Source organism: Sceloporus occidentalis, unplaced genomic scaffold (assembly GCF_023333645.1).
Source record: "Sceloporus occidentalis isolate IW3139 unplaced genomic scaffold, rSceOcc1.0.p SCAF_3, whole genome shotgun sequence".
In the NCBI taxonomy this organism is placed as follows: domain Eukaryota; kingdom Metazoa; phylum Chordata; class Lepidosauria; order Squamata; family Phrynosomatidae; genus Sceloporus; species Sceloporus occidentalis.
In genome coordinates, this window is record NW_028316983.1 from 86,690,449 (window position 1) to 86,710,337 (window position 19,889).

General features: G+C 39.7%; 1 protein-coding gene across 11 annotated transcripts in view; it reads right to left on the reverse strand.

Moving 5' to 3' along the window:
• DOCK7 (dedicator of cytokinesis 7) overlaps positions 1 to 19,889 on the reverse strand; it is a 163,402-nt gene that overhangs the window by 134,850 nt on the left and 8,663 nt on the right. For all 11 annotated transcript variants that reach the window (XM_089515317.1, XM_089515316.1, XM_089515315.1 and 8 more), the window contains exon 2: positions 8,890 to 8,995. In XM_089515317.1, the coding sequence (XP_089371443.1) occupies positions 8,890 to 8,995 (106 nt within the window). The remainder of the gene's footprint in view (positions 1 to 8,889; positions 8,996 to 19,889) is intronic.

The following is a 19,889-nucleotide window of genomic DNA, read 5'->3' on the forward strand; positions in this document are numbered from 1 at the left end:
ATGCCATTTTGTTTCATGGGAAATGAGCATCCACGGAATTTGGCATCCATTGGGTCCTGGAACCAAACCCAGTGGATACCATGGGTCTACTGTACTACTATAATGCAAATGTTCAAAGTCTTTCTCAGCCCTGTAATCAGCAGTCCTTGAACTAGAAATACCAAGAACTGAAGATATAATAGTGAAATGTGTACTGATGTATGTACAAGCACATCAGACCTTTGCTGAGACTGAAACAAAAGAGAATCAGAAAGGGGAAGTCCTTCTATTTACTCATGGTTTTCAAAGCCTTGAAGACATGTTAAGTTCTCTATAAAAGAACAACAGCAAACATGCCAGTCAATGTGAAAGAATGGCAATGGATGCTTGACCTACTTGGCTCAATCAATAAGACTGCATTTTTACTATCAAGCAAAACAGCAGGGGAAAGGAGAATCTAAGGCATTAAATAAATCAGATCAAAGTCTGTTCTGTTATATTCAAAGAAGGATAAGATCCTTGAGCAGTCTAGACAGACAGTAAAGTTAACCCTGTAGCCACTCGCTAGTCTCAACAGTTACAACAATAGCTGCTCAATAAGATTATCTGTACCTGCTCAATAAGATGATCTACCAAGTCCTTTCTTGAGAAAGACACTGGCTTGTAACATCTGCAGAGCAGATATAAACTCTAGAAATAAAGCTTCTGCTGGCACTGGCTGGTTTGTAATGGGAAAAGATGTGCACTTTAAATATCCCTGGTGAGCAATAGTTAAAGACACAAGAGTTAGCACCCAGAAAGGAAATGGGTAATTCCTAAAATCATTTCCCCTCTACATCAACACTTGCAATTCACGAAATGGTAACATGGGGGATTAGTTGTTGTTTTGTGCTTTTACAGGACAAAATCCTAAAAGCCACTTCTGATATGCAGGAAAACACCCTGGATGTAGTGAAGTTTCATGTTACTTTCATAAGTAGTACTAACAGCACTTTCTGCCTCTGTCATTCAAAAATAAAAACAGGGAAACAAGTAAAAGCAAATTTTAATTTGGCATTTTCAGTAAAGAGTTTCATTATCCATTCCCTCGCCTCCCCAGTTAATCTCCAGTCGAAATATAACCCAAAATGTCTTTAATATGTTGTCTCTGTTTACTTGGAATATCAGTGTTCTCCTTTCAAAATGAAAAGCACAATGGTACCCAACAGGATAACTGCAAGATCTCTTTGACAGCTTCCAAATATTTTTAGTAATCTTGCTCTCCCTAGGGTTGCCAAGTATTTTTATTGGTCCTATTCTTATGCTTTTAACCCTGGGTCTCCAAATTTGTATACAGATTTGCCTTTGTTTCCTCACAAACATATAGAAAATAGAAGCTAATATGAGGAATAAGAAAACAGGGGATTCTTTTGTTGATTTAGTACAGTTCCTTCTAGATAGTTTTGTTTACAGCAAAAATGAAAACAATACTGAAAGCATTCTGCTGTTGTTCTGTCTCAAAGAATTCTGCAAAACTCACTAATGTATTTTGCATTCACTCTGCTATTTTCCTCATCCCATATTGTGTTGCATTTGAAGATAATGCTTAATCTTTCAAGATCCCACAGCACACCCCACATTACTAACAAATTTGAAAATAGTGTGCAAAGGGATCTTGTAGCCCCTTTGAGACTAAGGGGTTGTATAAACAGCCCTGAAGGGATGGCCTCCAGCCACCCCTTCTTCAGCCAGATCAGGGCTGCAGGAACCACAAGCCACAACACCGATGCAGCCTTTTCGGGGTGCGAAAAGGGGCTGCAAAAAGCAGCTCCTTTTTGTGCCCTGAAAAGAGCATCAAAGCCATTGTGCCACGGGTATATGGTGCTCCTTCAGCACTGTGTCATATGGATGCAGTGCTGGAGGAGTACCGTGATGCCACGTAGCATAATGCGCCCTGGGAGCGTAGCCGAGGCATGTGTTGTGGAGATGCTACGCTCTAACTTCGCCCCCTAGCCAGCCCGAAGTGCCAGTCTTTACAGGACCTAAGTGAAACAAAGAAGCTTATAGCATGATCTTACTTACGTCTTTGAAATCTGCAAATAGGTTTGCTAAGTTTTCATCCATCTACTCCAGCTTGGCCTTTTAAACAGCATGATATGTAGACATTCACAATTGATAATATTTACCTCCATGGTGTGAAAAACTTGAATTAAGGAGCCCTGGTGGCATAGTGGTTAAATCCCTGTACTGCAGCCAGTCACTCAAAACCATAAGGTTGTAAGTTCCATATCAGCAAAAGGGCTCAAGCTTGACTCAGGCTTGCAGCCTTCCAAGGTCGCTAAAATGAGTACCAAGATTGTTGGGGGCAATTAGCTTACAGTTGTAAACTGCTTAGACACTGCTAATTCGGTATGAAGCGGTATATAAATGAAGTTAATTCGGTATGAAGCGGTATATAAATGTTTATTGTTTGTTTTGTTTGAGTTGCTGATTTCAGTTTATCAAGCTGCTGTTAAAATCACAGGAACAAAACAGCCTAATCCCCCATCACCAACTTCCATTGGAATTCCTATTTGCAAAATATTCAAAGTGTAATTGTAAAGCAACACTTTCACATTCAGCAATACCATTTACCACATACATGTCCACCATTGGCAGGCAACTTTCACTTCCTGGCAACCAGACTGTCCCTTACAAATAAACCTGATCCACACACTGTAATATTTCCCTATCCCTTTAAAAATATATATTTAGTATTTTATTACATTTTGGATATGGCAAAAGTTGGCAAGTTAATTATCAATCCCAATCTACTCACACCACCCATACACTCACCTCGCCTGCTCATCCCACATACAAAAACCTAACTACAGGTACTGCTATGGCACAAAGAATTCACACTCGTTTACACATCTACGGAGCCAAGATGTTTATATAACAGGTACACACAGAGACTAGACAACTACACAGTAGGCCAATAGGAGATTCAGAAGGTGAACTGAACGAATTGCATATGGAATGCTCAGCTATGTGAGGTCAACTCTGTAAAAGTCCCAAAAAAGTAAGACTGTATACTTAAATATTTTTGTCTGCCTCTCTTCTGCAGAAGACTGTTTTCTTGACTGCATGGAATGCTCTTCTCTCTTTTGTGGCAACCTACACGAGGCTCTCCATTTTCTGTTGCAGGACCGACTGCACATCTGAGCCATCTCTCAGTGCCATTTTTAAACTTGCATTTCTCTTCTTCGCCCTTTAAGACAGTTGGTGGGAATCATGCAGCCTGATAGATGTTGTTGGATTACAACTTCCATCAGCAAGCCAGCAACACAATGGCAAGGAATGCTGAGATTTTCAGTCCAACAACATCTATCAGGCTGCAATGATTCCTACACCTCCTTTAAGACCAAAAGAAAATTAACCAAATACACAACGTCCTAGTGGAGAATGGAAACTGAACTACAGAGCATGCCTATGGCCCGGTACAGACGGACAAAATGTGGTGTGGCAGCAGCTTCAGTAGGGTTAGGGAGTGCGCACCATGCACATGCTCCCTAAACCTAGTACATACTAGCGGCAGCAAAATGGCAGCACCCTGTCTACACGGGCGCCGCCATTATCGATATACTCTAGGATAATACTGGACTCCTAGGACAGCACTGGTGAGTGTGATGGATGGTGGAGGAAATGGTTAAGTAGGCAGAGAAGAAATGGATGCAAGGGCAGATAGGAAAGTAACAATGGAAGATTATTTTAGAATTTGCTGTTTGCTAAAAAGGAAAAAGAGAAGTAGGTTCAACTAAGAATAGGCATTTTGCATCATGAAGAACCTGCCTCAATTTAAGCCTTCCACAAAGGCTGAACTTACCATCAGAAATAAGGGTGCAGTGTCCCTGTTATGGAACACTCTCCCAAAATAAATGCAACTAGTGTGTCTTCCTGATTATCCTTCAGGTGACAGGTTAAGACATTTTTATTTTCTCAGGCATTTTAATGAGTTCATATTGAATTAAGTCCTAGTTATTTTAATGAGCATTCTGCTCTGCTGTCCTGGTCTGTTACAGTGTTTTACTGTTTGTGTTGTCCCATGATTATTGCTTTTATAATTTTTATAACTTTTATAGATTATATTGTAAACCACCCTGGGTGGGATGCACAAATACCCTAATTAAATAAATAAAAGTAACTTCAAAAACATGTCATTGGTCACATTGACAGGAGATTATGCTGTTCATTTTTCTTTTGGAGGTGAACAGTGGTGTTTCCCATAAATGGGAATTATGCAATCTCACAAATTTTGCTGAAATATAGTTCCCAGCAGCCCTAGCCAGTATAGCCAATGAAGAGGCTTGGGAGCTGGAATTCAATAATGTCTGGTGTATACCTATCGGTGGTCAGATTTCTCTTAGGGACATAACACCCACACATTTCCCCTTATATTTGTGGATGTTCTTTTGGGGGCACTGCAGGGTTTGGTATTGGTATTCCCTCCCTCCCCCCACTATGCACAAATCACCCATACACACATATGCTAAAAAGCTACTGTAGCTTTTTCCTGGGGGGGAGCAGGCAGGATTGCTGAAGTGTCTCACTACATGCCCTTAGCCAGACATGAAATGATGACATCAGCACTATTCACTAGGAAGGTCCACCAAGAATATCAACACAGATGGGATCATTCTGCACCCAGCTATGGAGAAATTGTGAGAGTGATATAAAAAAAACATTTCATTTTTTAAAAGAAATCCTGTGTCTAATGGACTACACCAGTGGTGGCAAACTTATGGCACGCGTGCCAGAGGTGGCACTCAGGGCCCTCTCTGTGGGCACACATGCTGTTGCCCTAGCATAGAGTGTGCCAGAGTTTCTTACTAGAAAGCCAGAAGGACGTGGCACTTTGCAATAAATAAGTGGGGTCTGGGTTGCAGTTTGGGCACTGGGTATGTAAAAGGTTCACCACCACTGGACTACACATATCAATGATTAAGATGGATTTATATAGCTGGCTATCATAAGATATCACCCTGTTACTTCAGTTACTTTTTATCAATCTGCAAATATAATCAGCTATAATGAATAGGTCCTTATGTACTTTGTCACAAAGTTAAATCCCCATTCATTTTTCATTAAGGCAGGCTAACAAATTGAGACACTGATGCTCTAACTCTGAATTTTTACATTAATTTATATAAGTTATATAATATTTGTATAAAGTACTTAACCTTGCTCAATGCTTGTGCTGAAACAAAAAGGTCCAGTTCCTCATTTAAGGAACATCTAAATACACATTTCTCTATTAGATAGTGCCTAAAGTAACTTAAATATTGTTCCTGCTACTGCCAACAAACCTCTGGTACTAGCTTCATTTTCTTCCCTTTGCAGGGCCACTTTCAGAGTCATTTCAAACAGCAAACACATAAGGGACACAGTCTTCCTTGGATGACATCAGCCAATGCAGACCCTGAGAAGAGGACTGTGTGGTGTGTGTTTTCCCCAGTTTTATTTAGGAATCAACAATACATTTAAAACACAACTTGTGGTGGAAATATTCCTTGTTGAAATAAAAAACTATAGAAAGATGGAGTCACCTTTGTCAGCCAGAGAGATGGTTTTTGAAATAAAGGCTTGAAAACTAGAGCAAAGGAATAAGGAGTGCATCTTGACCTGGATGGAAGCTGGCACCAGTAAAAAGACATAACATAAACTACTGAGATAAGGACATTCAGAAGCAAGGTTAGGAGGAAGGCTACAGGAGGGGGTAAGGAGTGATGATGCAGTTTTAATGTATGCATGTATTTCTGTTCTGATTGTAAGAATTCTGTATGTTTAAATTGTAATTAGCCAATCAGGTGTATAGAAGAAGCTTCTTTGTCTTGAATAATATAAAAAGAGCCATTTTGTCTTGTTCGGGGTCTCAGCTTTTGGAACTTGAATTCCACTGAGTTCATTGTTTTCCTTTGTCGACAATTGGAAATAAACTTATGGATTTTCAATTACTAGGTCCTCTTGCCAATCCTATTGCTCTGCAAATCCTAGAAATTTAAGTTTCCTGAAATTTCTGTTACACAACTCACAGTGATTACCAAATCTGAGTCCCTGAAACCTGTGCGGCAACTCCCCAAAGCCAGTGAATTAGGATGCTGGGGCATATAGTTTCCAACTCAAGTTGGAAACTCAAGTTTGAGAACTGCTGACAAGAGCAACAAAACTTTGGGGGGCGGGGTGTCAAGAAAAAGTGTTATCATGAAGATTCACAAACAAAAGCATTTCAGCAATTCATGGGTTTCCAAACCCACTTTTCCAGATGCTAAAATAGAATTCTATGTTTGAAAGATATTTGAAGACACCTGCAGGGAGATGAGACATTTTACTGTGTGAACACATTTCAACTCTCAGAACTAGACCAAATTCTCCCTTGGCTCTCTAAAGCATAAATCTGAAGAAAACTAGAAAATGTTTTTTTAGGAGAATGCTAGAAGCAGAGTGTCTGCCAGGCAATAAGCTCATGCCTTGTGATTCTGTCCTCTCAGTGTCTGTCTGTTAAAATTCCTGTCTAAACTCATAACAAACTTTTAGAGCTTAATTAGTTAATTCGTTCATGACAGATCACAGCAAGTCTTGTATTTACACAGGTTGATCTTGATGACTGAGGCACCTCCTCCCTTCCAAATGTGCCTACAATTCCCAGAATCCCTCAGCTAGTTATGCTAGCTGGCTGGTTTTAGTAATGCAGTCTAACATATGTGGAAAGCATCAGATTAAGGAAAGTTAGTCTAAGGGATGCAATTGTTATCTGGCCTGCAGCTTTATGCAGCTAGGACCCAGTGCCTCATACAGTCAACTGATCTTTTCTTTGCCAGTATAGCTGGCAGAACTATACTGGGGATGTGAGGGGGTGATGTCTTATAGAGAGGATGAATTCTAACTAGTTCTCTTGATAAATCTTGCTTTAATTCTAATACCCCACTGGGCAATGGCAAACGTTCCAAGAAATGTCTCAGAAATGAAAGGAAAGTGTAAGAGTCATTGACCTTTTCATATTTAAATGAAGCAAGGTTTAACAAATGCACTAGCTTTTTATTTAATTTCAACCTGACTTTTACATTACCTGTCAGGTGATTTGCAGTCTATCATTTCATTATACAGGTCATTCATTCAAGTTACTGCCTTGTCTTAAGATTGCGAGAACTTAGCATGAACACATAACATTTCTCCTAGCATCTGAATGTATTCATTGTACACAGGAAGCTGGTAGCAACCCATAACAATTACACTGCAGCTGTCCCAGCAACTTCAGTGGGAATACTTTTAAGTGCAAGTATTCAAAACGGGAAGCATAACCTAGAACATATTGGGATCAGTTTAACACCACTTCTCAGCTCTCCTAAATTTTCCTTGGCTTTTTTTCAGCAAGAAATGTCAGGAGTACAGAGACTGTCTCCCTTTGTTAAATTTTTAGACAGGTGTAGAAATACTGCAAATGCCTGAGCACACCTGCAAGGTAGCCATTGAAAGTGCTGCAGTTCTAGAGATTAGCACAGTTATCTTGAATATGCAGCTAATTCTAACAAATCTAATGGTGTATCCCTAAAAAGGTTGAGACTGACAACCAATCTTGTTTCATCTGGAGTTAACACAGAACAGTTTGAAGAATGAGCTGTCTGTCCTGACCTTTTAAATTAATAATATCTAACAGACATAGACTTATTGTATAATCTTTATAAACGTAACTGCACAATTGAATGTTGTTTTCAGTTTCTCAAACCACCAGTATTCCTCCTGAGTTTTAGTGGAGACTGGTATTATACATTGTGGTTTCTCATTTTGTAATCATAAAAACTAACCTAGGGTTTGGAAATATCATTGGTAACTACTAACACTTTAATGTTAACCTTCACCATAAGAAAACCAATGCACTAACAGTAATATTGTTTGCAACTCATAAATAATGAGTAACCTAACATATTATCAATTTATTTGAAATGCAGAATCTTACTCCTGCCATACAATTCCACCGTACTTCCAACTGCTGAAAATTTTTATTTGTCTTTATTTTTTTAAAAAAAACTAAAATTCCAGCAGGTGGCTTCTGTAAAAGATATCTATAACCTGAAATGGCTGGTTCTCATTTCAGATTTTGAAAATGGCTATCAGTTTATTTCTGGGCACAAGTTAAAATGTTGGTTATGATCTATGAACCCCTATACAGCTCAGGTCCAGGTTATTTGAATAACAGTAACCTTCAGATGACCCTGCCTGAGTTTTGAGATCTTCAGGGAAGGTTTTCCTTTCTATTCCACCACCCTCACAGGTGCATCTGATGGGAACACAGGAAAGACTCTTCTTAGTGGCTGCTCCCAGCACTTGAAACTCCTTTCCTAAAGAGTTTAGAGTGGCACCCTCCTTGTTATCTTCCTGTAGGCTGACAAGGACCTTTTTACTACAGTAGGCTTTCAAGGGCTGATTGCTCAAGGAGAAAGGGCCTTTCAAAATGTGCTTTATTATTTGTATTTGTTTTTATTTTTATTGGCCCTGTTTTACATTTATTTTAATTCTGTTTTTAACTTTTGTATGATGTGCGTTTTTAGGTTATCAATTTTAACTTTAGTAAACTTTTATAAGAGTCACTGACTACTATATTTATATTATATTTATAATAGTAGTAATACTAAGAAGATAACAGTAGCAGTAGTAAGAAAATTATGTCCTTCTAAAATACTCAGAAGAGGTTTGAAATCTTTTTTTGGTTATTATTTCAAAGGGGCATGCTCTCATTTTTCTCATCTGAATCTCAGTAGGAGATTCAAATTAAATTATATTAAGGTATTTTGGATATGCAATCTATGAACTACTTGATTTTAAATTTAGAAAAGTAACCTTTAAAATTTGTGATCCGCCACAACGCATTTTTAAATATATATTTAAAATACTTACAGTTGTATGATGAGAAATGCTGCCACCGATATTAAGGTTCTTGAGAAGCTGTGGTGATCCCCCATACTGTCCTGAAATCTGCTTCCGAACTTCGGCAGCCACCGTTCTAGAAAAAGAAAGTTCCATTACTCAGCTATATGATATGCCTGCTGCTTTTACTGATGGGGTAAGAAAAAAATGAAACAGAAACATGAGATGCAATGGAACTCCATCTAGAATATATAGTCTTACTGAGTTCAGTTGGCTTACGCATGTATTTGTTTCTATAGATGAACTCAATATGAAAACTCTATTATATTTAAAATGTGTTAATGTCATAGATTTTAAACATTCATGAAGTATGTTATCATTGATCTAAAAAAGGGATAGCAAGCAAGTATTCCTCCAGATGTTGCTGAATTGCTACTCCCATGAGTCCTAATGAGCACACTAATAGTAATAATGATGGGAGATGCACTCCAACAACATCTAGAAGCCCCTATGATTTCCATCCCTGATCTACAGGAACCTATCTCAGTCCCTAACAAATCTGGCATGGAGTGAGAAAGACAACAGAGGAGGAATGAGGTCATAAATTCAGAGGAGCCATAGAAAGTCTCTTAAGCTATCAAGGAAGTTCAGCAGTTTTTGAACTATTAAATGTCTTCCAACTTTTTCATTTGCTCCCATGATTCATAAATTCTGCTGCTTTAGTAACCTAAGTATTGTCTTTCATCAACAATACAAGTACAGTGGTACCCCGGGATACGAATTGACCGCGTTACGAAATTTCCGGGGTACGAAAAAGTTAGATTTAAAAAAACTGTTCCGGGTAACGAAAGATTTTTCGGGTTACGAAAATCATTTCGGCGCGTTTCGGCGCGAAATTCAAATCGGAAGCGCGGCTAGCGGCTTTCCAGCGGCTTTCCAGCGGCTTTTCGGGTTGCGAAATGTATCGGGTTACGAACGGCGCCGCGGAACGAATTAAATTCGTAACCCGAGGTAGCACTGTACAGTACAGTGAATCTCTTTTGCTTAAGGAATGAATATCTGTACACTGCTGAGAAATGTTGCAAATACTGTATATAACCTTGAAAATAATCTAGAAACATTTATTAATTCATTAAAGTATTTCTTTCCCATCTTATATTCAAAAACTTGAGGGTGGAGTATAAACAATAAAAATAGTTTTAAAACAATGTAAACAATTTACAATTTACAACAGTCCAAAATAATCAAAATAAATGATACAATGGAACCAACAAAAAAGACCAAGATGTGATTCACTAAGCCTCCAATGGGTGAATAGCCATGTTTTAACTTGATGTCTGAGTTCAAAGTCAGTAGCTTTGTATTAGGATACAACAGCCATGAAGGCCCTCTCCCATATCTCTCTATTGGGCAATGCTCCCAATATTGGATCACGCTGAGGCACTAAGGAGAACACCCATCAGCAGATGTTAATGTTCAGGCAGTGAACATTATGTAATGATCAAACACAGGCTGTTGAAGGCAGTCTCCTAAATGAGTATCCTTATCAAATATTTTAGCCCTAACCTTTAAATTGTCTAACTAGGCAAAGCAGGAGAAAACAAAAGCATATCTCAAAAGGATTATATATGTGTCCATAAAATTCTTGCAGTGCATTTCCAAACCAGCTGTGCTTTAAATCTTAATAATCAGCATACAGACTACCACAGTTTGATAGCCTCTTCAGAGTCTATCAGATGTTGGAGAAGTGGTATTAAAGCCTTTAAAGCATGAAATTGACAACACCTTTCATAACCCAGATCATCAAAGAAGCTAGCAACTGGGAGGGGGATATACTAGGCCAACAATGGACACAGGTTTTTGCCAAGAAGGGCAGAGTAGGCATGTGGGATGAAAATGATAAGAAAAACAAATGTGATCAACACCAGAATACAATGTCACTCTATTAAAATGACTGGTAGTAGATTTGAGAAAACAAATGAGCGTACATTTTATACAGAGTATATATAAATTTGTGAAATTCACTGTTCCAGAATGCATAGCTCCCATCAGATGAGATCACTTTAAAGGAGGAATCTGACAAATTCATAAAAGCAGCTGAGGTGTAATATACAGAGACTAAGCTAGGAATCGGGAATTCTCCAGTTCAAACCTTGTCTCTGCCATCAACATACTCAGTGCCTTTTGGCTGTTAGCTCAAATCTTGCCATCTGCTATATTGTGGAGTGAGGGGAGAATAATAATTGGAGCTTGTAAACATTTTTCTTTTAAAGTATAGCTCATCAAATCCTCCAGCTATTAAGTTCAGATGCCATGCTGGTTGAGGGATTGTGGGAACTGTACCCAAAAAAAGTCATGTTTCCAAACATTAATATTGGTTCTTTACCAGTTTGTTGTAAGAATTTTGACTAAACAACATTTGAAAATGTTAGGATATATTTACTTATTTGTAACTACAGGCGGACCAACAGTTTCTATGAAAAATCTGGCTATAAATTGATTGTATAAACTGAGCATACATATGCACACTACATAAGTAATAATAGCTTGATGCAACTTTAATCAACATGGTGCTATCCTAAGAAATACTCGGGCTTGCAGTTTAATGAAGTACTTAGATTTCTTTGCTAGAAATGCTAGTGCTCTGCCAAAACTACAAAAACTAGGACTGTATAGCAGAAAGGATTCTAATTATCTCACCAAACTAGAAATCCTAGAATTCCAGAGGATAGAGTTATGACAGATAAAAGTGTTATCAAAATGCTGTATCTATGTGACGTAAATATATTATTTCGCTCTTTGTGCATTTCAGCCCTGGAATAAAAGGTGGTGATACAAGAAACCACTTTCTTCTGTATTATTCCTTGATTTTATAAATCTACGTATGCTGCTTGGAAACAACTCCTGACAAAGTCAATAAGACATATCCATGAATGCACGTACTGAAGTGCAAGAACTTTCATATGTAATACTGAGCCTTTATGCCAAAAAGCAAACTTCTATGGCCTTATCTAATCCTCATGTGACTCCCTGAAACTCTTCAAGCAATTAGATCTATTTTTCAAGCTAAAATTCCACTCACCAGAGAAACTACACAGAGAGAGGAAACGAATCAAACTCCTTAATATGAATACCCAGTGCTTATGATAATCTGGAAGATGAAAAACAAAAACACTACACATCACAGTCCGAGAAAAGGAAATTTAGCAAGAATCAGTCTGTTGTTGTGTGCGTCTTCAGGTTGTTTCCAACTTACGGAAACCCTAAGTGAACCTATCATGGGGTTGTCTTGGCAAGATCTGTTCAGAGATTTGCCATTGCCTTCCCCTGAGGCTAAGAAAGTGTGACTTGCCTAAGATCATCCAGTGGGTTTTATGGATGAGCAAGGAGCATTTTCTGCGTTTTCATAAAACAAGGTTATAGTTTATAAACCAAAGTGTGTGGCCATGTCCGCACGGGCAAAATAACACATTCTTCCCATCTCCTCACAGTAATCAGTCCAGATAACATAGGGCCCAGTCCCCTATTCTGACTATGAATGGCCAGTTCAGCACCAAACCTGCATTACACCACACTTAAAATGGATTTTAAAAACTCACTTTTTACTCCAGATCTTCCCAGAACATCTGGAGCCTGCTGGAACAATGCTGGGTGGCTATTTGCAATACATCCCGCTGTGCCATTCAGCACTGCTGCCCCAGCACAATTCACTACCTCTGAAGTCTAAACAAGGTGCCCAGCCATGTGATAGATGCTGGGCACCTCATTTTTGGTCTCAGAGGAAGCAACTCACACCAGCAACAGCAGGCAGCACAGTGGGATGTGCAGCTGCCTGACATTGCTCTGAAGTGCTCAAGTAACAGTGTGAGTTTGGGGCAGTTTTGTGGCCAGAGTTTTCTGGGCTGCTCTGGGAGTATTCTGGACTATGCAGATGCAGCCTGAATGTGTGCAGAAAACATTCGCTAATCAGATCTGTGTATAAAACCATCATAAAGCTCCACTAAAAAATCAAGAGCAAAATCAGTGGAATGCCATTGTACATGAACCTGAAAAGACTCAGTGCAAGTCCTGCCTAAGACATATAACTTAATCCTTGACCTTGGGCTGATCACTCTCTTTCAACCCGACCTACTTCAAAGGCCTGTTGTGAAGACAGAAGTCATGCAGGCTGCTTTGAGCACACTGCGGGCGAAGTTGCTATACATATATAACTAATAAATTATTTACAAAAGTTCATCACTAGAATTCTCACTGATCAAAGCACCACCAAAAGACTATGATGGTCTGCAGATTAAGGGTTTTCAGAGTTGCAATCTTTGTTCCAGTTTTCAGGAACTACCCTTTTCATTTTTAAGAACTTATTTCTTTTCTTTGTATGTGGATCCCAATATTTCAACAGCAATTTCCATTTTCTTTGAACAATTTGTCATACTGGTTACTGTGCTCAGTTAGGTCATTGATGTTTCCAGACCAATTAGTTCAGACCTGTACAGTTTATGACCCTCCAAGCCAAATGCAGGACACTTGCCATTTAAGGCAGTTCGGCAAGGCTTCTCCTCTTTCTGCAGCCCAGACACGTCAGCAAGACCAAGGAGAGGGACCACAATGCATGTTGAGTAGCTTGCATTTTGCTTAGTAGGTCACAATCTGGGCAAGCCTCATTAGGCATATAGTGCATTTCACCAGAAATTTGTTAATAGTGTCTTCCCTGACTTAAAAAAAAAGGCCACACACAAACAAATGTAGTGGCATTTTTGATACTATGGGAAACATTTTCCACATCTACTTTTCCTCATGTAACCAACATGCCAGGCAATTCCGTAATTCAAAGGATTATCCGTGGAGAAGTAGCATCCAAGCATAACTGTGGAATAGTTATTCAAACACAAGCTCTAAAATCAACAAAAGGTATCCTCTTCAGTTCCACCTGCACATCATCTCATAACTTCTTACAGCTACCTGACAAAAATGGAAGAGCTACTAGACTGGACATGTCACACTTTTTAAAAACCACTTTCCAAAGTATTTGTGATGGGGAAAATTAGAGATGAGTACCTAAAACATGTACAAGTTTAATATTTTTATATCTGATAATAAAATTTCCAAAAATCTGAATGGCTTCATTTTGTAATTTCACACAGATATTAATCATCATGGAAAATAAAATGAAAACTTGTGGGCTACCACAACAAAAATAATATGGGTCAAACAGAACCCCCCCCCTGCACCAGTTTCTGGAAACAGACATGCAATTATGAGTAGATCCCCTTCCCAAAGCAATCCCACCATACATATCAAACTCAGATTCACACTCCATGGGACCTTTCACAATATATACAGTAATTATAGCTCTATGATTCCACTTTTAATTGCTATGGTTCCACCCTATGGAATCCTGCAATTTGAAGATTGAGGAGGTGTATTTATAATTATCTGCCAAAGAACTCTAGTGTCTCACCAAACTAGAAACTTTAGGTTCCACAGGATGTTCCCATGGCAGTTAGAGTACAATAATAGTCTTATATGTACTGTACAGTGTGGGAAACCCCTTGATACCACCACCAGAGCTTTCTTCATTCAGTCTGCTGACAGTCCTTCAGATGTTCCTATAGTAGTTAGAACAAAATCATAGTGCTATAAGTGTGTAGTGTGAAAGAGCCCCTGATAGATACACCACCAGGGCTTCCTTCATCCAGTCTGCTGATAGCCCTTATTCACAGTTCTGTTGTTTAGACTATGAGATCAACAGGAAGAGGGAAGTGTTTGGAACAATGACTCCTCAAATCCCATAACATGGCTACTTGGTTTTGTGTGTTGGGTACCTTCAAATCATTTCTGACTTATGGCAACCCTAAGGCCAACCTAGCCCAGGGTTTTCTTGGCAAGATTTGTTCAGAAGAGGTTTGCCATTGCCCAAAAGATTTCTTTCCTATTCTCTGATAAGTAGGGAAAAAATCAACCATACCAGTCTCTTCGGCTCTTTCGATTCCCATAACTACTGCTTTTTCTGCCTCTTTAAAACATAATGACAAAATATATGGGTATTCTAATAAAACAAAATTCCCATTTGAATTGCTTCCAAGTTCCAAAAGCAGGTGGGGTCAAGACAATGTGATCCATTATTTGATACCGATTTTGAAAATTACCCATTGCTTTTCTTCAGGGGCAGTCAGATTAATTTTTGAGCTTGTGACCAGAATTAGGTTCTTACAGCGAAAACCCTGGAAGAAAAAACTAAGCCCAGAGTCAATCTTACACACATCAAAAGAAGAAAACAGTGTGCCTTAAGAAGCACTTGGAGAATGTTCATGGAATGCATGGTCACTTGTTCTTGTGTGGTGTACATATTCATTTTTGACAATTCACTGCAAATAGAAAAGCCACTAGTTTCTCTTAAAATTGTTACCAGGATGAATAATAATAATAATAATAATAATAATAATAATTTATTTATATACCACCTTTCCTGAGATCAAGGCGGTTAACAACATTTCACATTGACAATAGTTAAAACCATCAAACATCATTAAAAACATCTTAAAATATAAAACATAGCAATAAACCAACTCAACAGTGCTGTCGAGAGGGGAGGAGGGGTTATTCCAGGGAACAGAAGTCAGGGGTATGCCTGCTTAAAAAGATGTGTTTTTAACCCCTTCTTAAATTGGTCTAATGAGGTGGCCAAGCGGAGCTCGCCGGGAAGCGAGTTCCAGAGTTTGGGGGCCGAGGTAGAAAAGGCCCTCTGGGTGGTAGTAGACAATCTAGCCTCTGGAACTCTCAACAATTGCTTCCCGACCGACCTGAGTGTGCGAGGCGGATTATATGGGGAAAGGCAGTCCTCCAAGTACCCTGGGCCCAAGCCATGTAGGGCTTTATAGGTAATAACCAACACCTTGTATTGCGCCCGGAAGAGAATAGGCAGCCAATGAAGGTCTTTAAGGACCGGTGTTATATGACTGGCCCTGGATGTACCAGTGTCCAGTCTTGCCGCCATATTCTGCACCAATTACAGCTTCCGCGTATGGTACAAGGGTTGCCCCATGTAGAGCGCATTGCAGAAATCCAACCACGAGGTTACCAGAGAGTATATTACTGTTTCAAGGTCCCCCCGGCCCAGGTAGGGACGCAGCTGGCATATCAGCCGAAGCTGATGACAGGTGCTCCTGACCGTCGCGTCCACCTGAGATGAAACCACAAGCCATAGATCAGTGGTCCCCAAACTGTGCCCTTTAAGAGATTTTGGACTTCAGCTCCCACAATCCCTGACTAGTGATCAACATGGCTGAGGCTTCTGGGAGCTGAAGTCCAAAATCTCTTAAAGGGCACAGTTTGGGGACCACTGCCATAGACAGACAATCCTTCACCACTGAAAGCTGTTACTTCTAATATTGTCAAAGGATCAGAAAGCAGGCTTTAAAGATTGTACAGTGGACCCTTGTTATATGCTGGGGGTTTGGTTCCAAGATCCCCCATGTATAACAAAATCCCTTGTATGCTCAACTCCCATTAAATATAATGACAGAGAAAAATTGTGTCTCTTATAAAAAATGGAAAATCAAGGTTTGATACTTGAAATTTATACTTTTTTGGAACATTTTCAAACCATGGATGCTTGAATCCATGTATAAAAAATCCATGTATAAGAAGGGCTAACTGTACAAGATGGGGGGGGCACGGGTGGATAAAATATTTTACATTTGTATTTGTAGTTCAAAGATTATATGCAAATATATATATATATAAAGAAATAAAAATGAAGCAAGTGCATAAGAAAAAAAAAGACCCCAAAGTTACTAGAACATTTCCCAAGGCCATATGTAGATTTTGGTAAATGATTTCAAAAGATACCTTTCCTATCCCACAAACCTGCCAGCTATAGAAAACAGGGTATGAATTTTATTTAACTTCCTTGTCATTTCTATCCAGCTCTATCAGAAGTGTTTTGAATCATAATGGTTTACTGTTGTTGTGTGCCTTCAAGCCTAAGAGATGCAGTGGCTTAGTGGTTGAGACACCAATTCTGATGATCAGAAGATCAGAAGGTTGACAGTTCGAGGCCCAAATGCTGCATGATGAGTTCCTGTCACTAGTCCTAGCTTCTGCCAGCCCTAGCAGTTCGAAAGCATGCAAATGCAAGTAAATAAATACTGGGAATGTAACAGCATTCAGTACAGTCATGCTGGCCACATGACCACCATAGTAATCCTTGGACAACGCTGGCTCTTCGGCTTAGAAACGGAGATGAGAGCCGCCTCCTATAGTCGGTTATGACTAGACATTCATGTCAAGTGACTAACTTTACCTTTACCTTTTTTGAAGTGAAATGATTATGGGGTTTTCTTGGCAAGGTTTGTTCAGAGGAGGTTTGCCTTCCCCTGAGGGTGAGAGTGACTTGCCCAAGACCACCCAGTGGGTTTCATGGCCAAGTGGAGAATCGAACCCTGGCCTCCAGAGTTGTAGTCCAACACTCAATAACTACTACACAGCAATGATTATCTATCTTATAAGCAGCCAGGTGAAAAGGCTCTGATAAATGCTCAACCACTCTGAACCAGCAGGATTGTGCTCAAATTCCCTGACATGAATTCCATCCTTGGTTTTGACAAAAGGTACCCATAGGCCTTGAAATACAGTGGGCCATTGGTATCTGCTGGGATTTGGTTCCAGGACACACACCCCTCCCCCTGGATACAAAAATCCATGGGTGTTCAAGTCCCATTAAATATAATGGGGTATCCAAATGGCGTCCTTTATAGAAAATAGCAAAATCAAGGTTTGCTCTTTGGAAAAGGATATTGAGGTAACTGTATAGAATTTCCTACTGCTACAAAGCAACCTGCAACAGGATCCAAATCTTTCTATAGGGGATTCAAGCATTAGACCGTGCATGCATTTACATGTGTTTAGGTGTATACCTGAATTCAGTCTTACTTTGGACCCAGCCACAGGAATCCTTTTAAATACAAGATGCACACAAACCATAAAGCTGAGTAAAAAGAATACACATCTGTTTGTGTGAGTTGATGAACCCTTATCCATGTTCCATAAGTGTATAAAAGGTAGTCACCTACAACCTGCATGAATCATAAAACATTATGTCCAAAAGGAGCTGCTATAGGAAATTCTGGAAAGGAGTGGGTGCATATACAGTTGTTTCTCCATTTTCGAGGGGGTTCCATTCCAGACCCCTCCCCCCACAAAAATGGAGGCTTGCGTTTATTCAAGGGTGTGTGCACCATTGCAAATAGCAGAGGTTGCCCCTCCACCTATATTCAAGGGCGCGGATCTGAGATAGGAGGGGCGACTGTAGTAATCCCGATGATGAGTAGAAATTTGAGACTGCTGTCACACTGCAGAATTAATGCAGTTTGACACCATTTTAACTGTCATGGCTTCATCCTATGCAATCCTGGGGTCTGTAGTTTCAAAGGGAATTAAACCCATTGATGGAGGATAAGACTACGGCTGTATCCGCACTGCAGAAACAATCCAGGTTGACATCACTTTAAACATCATGGCTCAATGCTTCAGAATCCTGGGATTTGTAGTTTGTTGTGACACCAGTCCTCTCTGACTGAGCTTGTTAAATACAGTATGTCACAAAACTACAACTCCCAGAATTCCATAACACTGAGCCATGGCAGTTAAAGCAGTGTTAAACTGCATATAATTCTGCAGTGTAGATGCAGAAAAGGAACTGAGATGGTCACAGTGGAAGTATGAGGCTGTACAGACTGGCCATTAAGGCCGGCCTGGGGGTGGTGTCAGGACATGGCATCCATAAAACACACACCCTGACTCTGCCCCAGGCCAGCATAACACTGCGTGCCACACCACACATGTGGCGTCACAGCGCTCCTTTGGTGCTGCATCTAGATGACGCAGTGCCAAGAGAGCACAGAAAAGCCGTGGCCCCAATGGCTATGGCACCCTTTCCACAGCTCAGAAAAGAGCCGCTTTTTGTGGCTCCTTTTTGCATTGCAGAAAAGCATGATCAGGGCCACAGTATGCCGTTGCCGCAGCCCCGATCTGGCACTAAAAAGAGCGGCTGCAGGTGGTCTGTACAGCCCCCAAGTGAACCTTTTTAAGAAAAAAAATTGCACAAAAGAATATTCATTCTAGAGTAGTGCTGAGTAGAAAGTTAAGCCCTACAGCTGCATTTTAATCCAGTGCTGTGCAGCAGCAGACAGGCCCAAGACCCTAAATCAGAGTGTGGGCAAACTGCAGCCCATAGGTCCACTTTTGTAACCCATGAGTCCTTTTCTAGTCTCCCATAGCCTGCAGCCGCTTTTTCTAAAACCATACATTTCAGTGCCATTTTCAAGTAATTTTGCTCTCAAAACTCATAATGCCCCCATATATATGAACACATTAAAATGTCTGTTTTCCTCTGCCACCCTTCCCAAAATGGAGACAGGAAGTGGTGGGTGCAGAAGAAAACAGAGGTATTTGGGCTTGTTGTGGGGCGTGCAGCTTGCAGGGGGTTTGAGGAAAATAGCCCCCATGAAGTTGCCCACTCCTGACCTAAGAGTAAATCAGGCTATTATTTTGTTTAAAATTTTAAATTGTGTAGTTATCTGAAGTATTCCTACTGTTTTCTGCTTCTTCTTCTTTTTGCATTTGCTTTCTCTTGTTCCATCTTCAATTTCATAACAATATATATATAGTGGTTTGATTGCTGGACCAAAACTCTGGAGACCAGGGTTCGATTCTCAGCTTGGTCATAAAACCCTCTGTGCAAATCTACAACACTACATAAATAAAACATAATAATAATAATAATAATAATAATAATAATAATAATGGGTGATCTTAAACAAGTCAGACGCTCTCAGCCACAGGGAAGCAATGGCAAACCTCCTCTGAACAAATCTTGCCAAGAAAACCCTATGATAAGTTTGCTTTAAGATCATCATAAGTTGGAAATGACTTGAAGGCACATAACAACAACAATTTTGTTAACCAGATGAAATTTTTAAACACTTTCTACAAAACTAAACTACTTATATTTATATTGTCTTAAGTAGAAA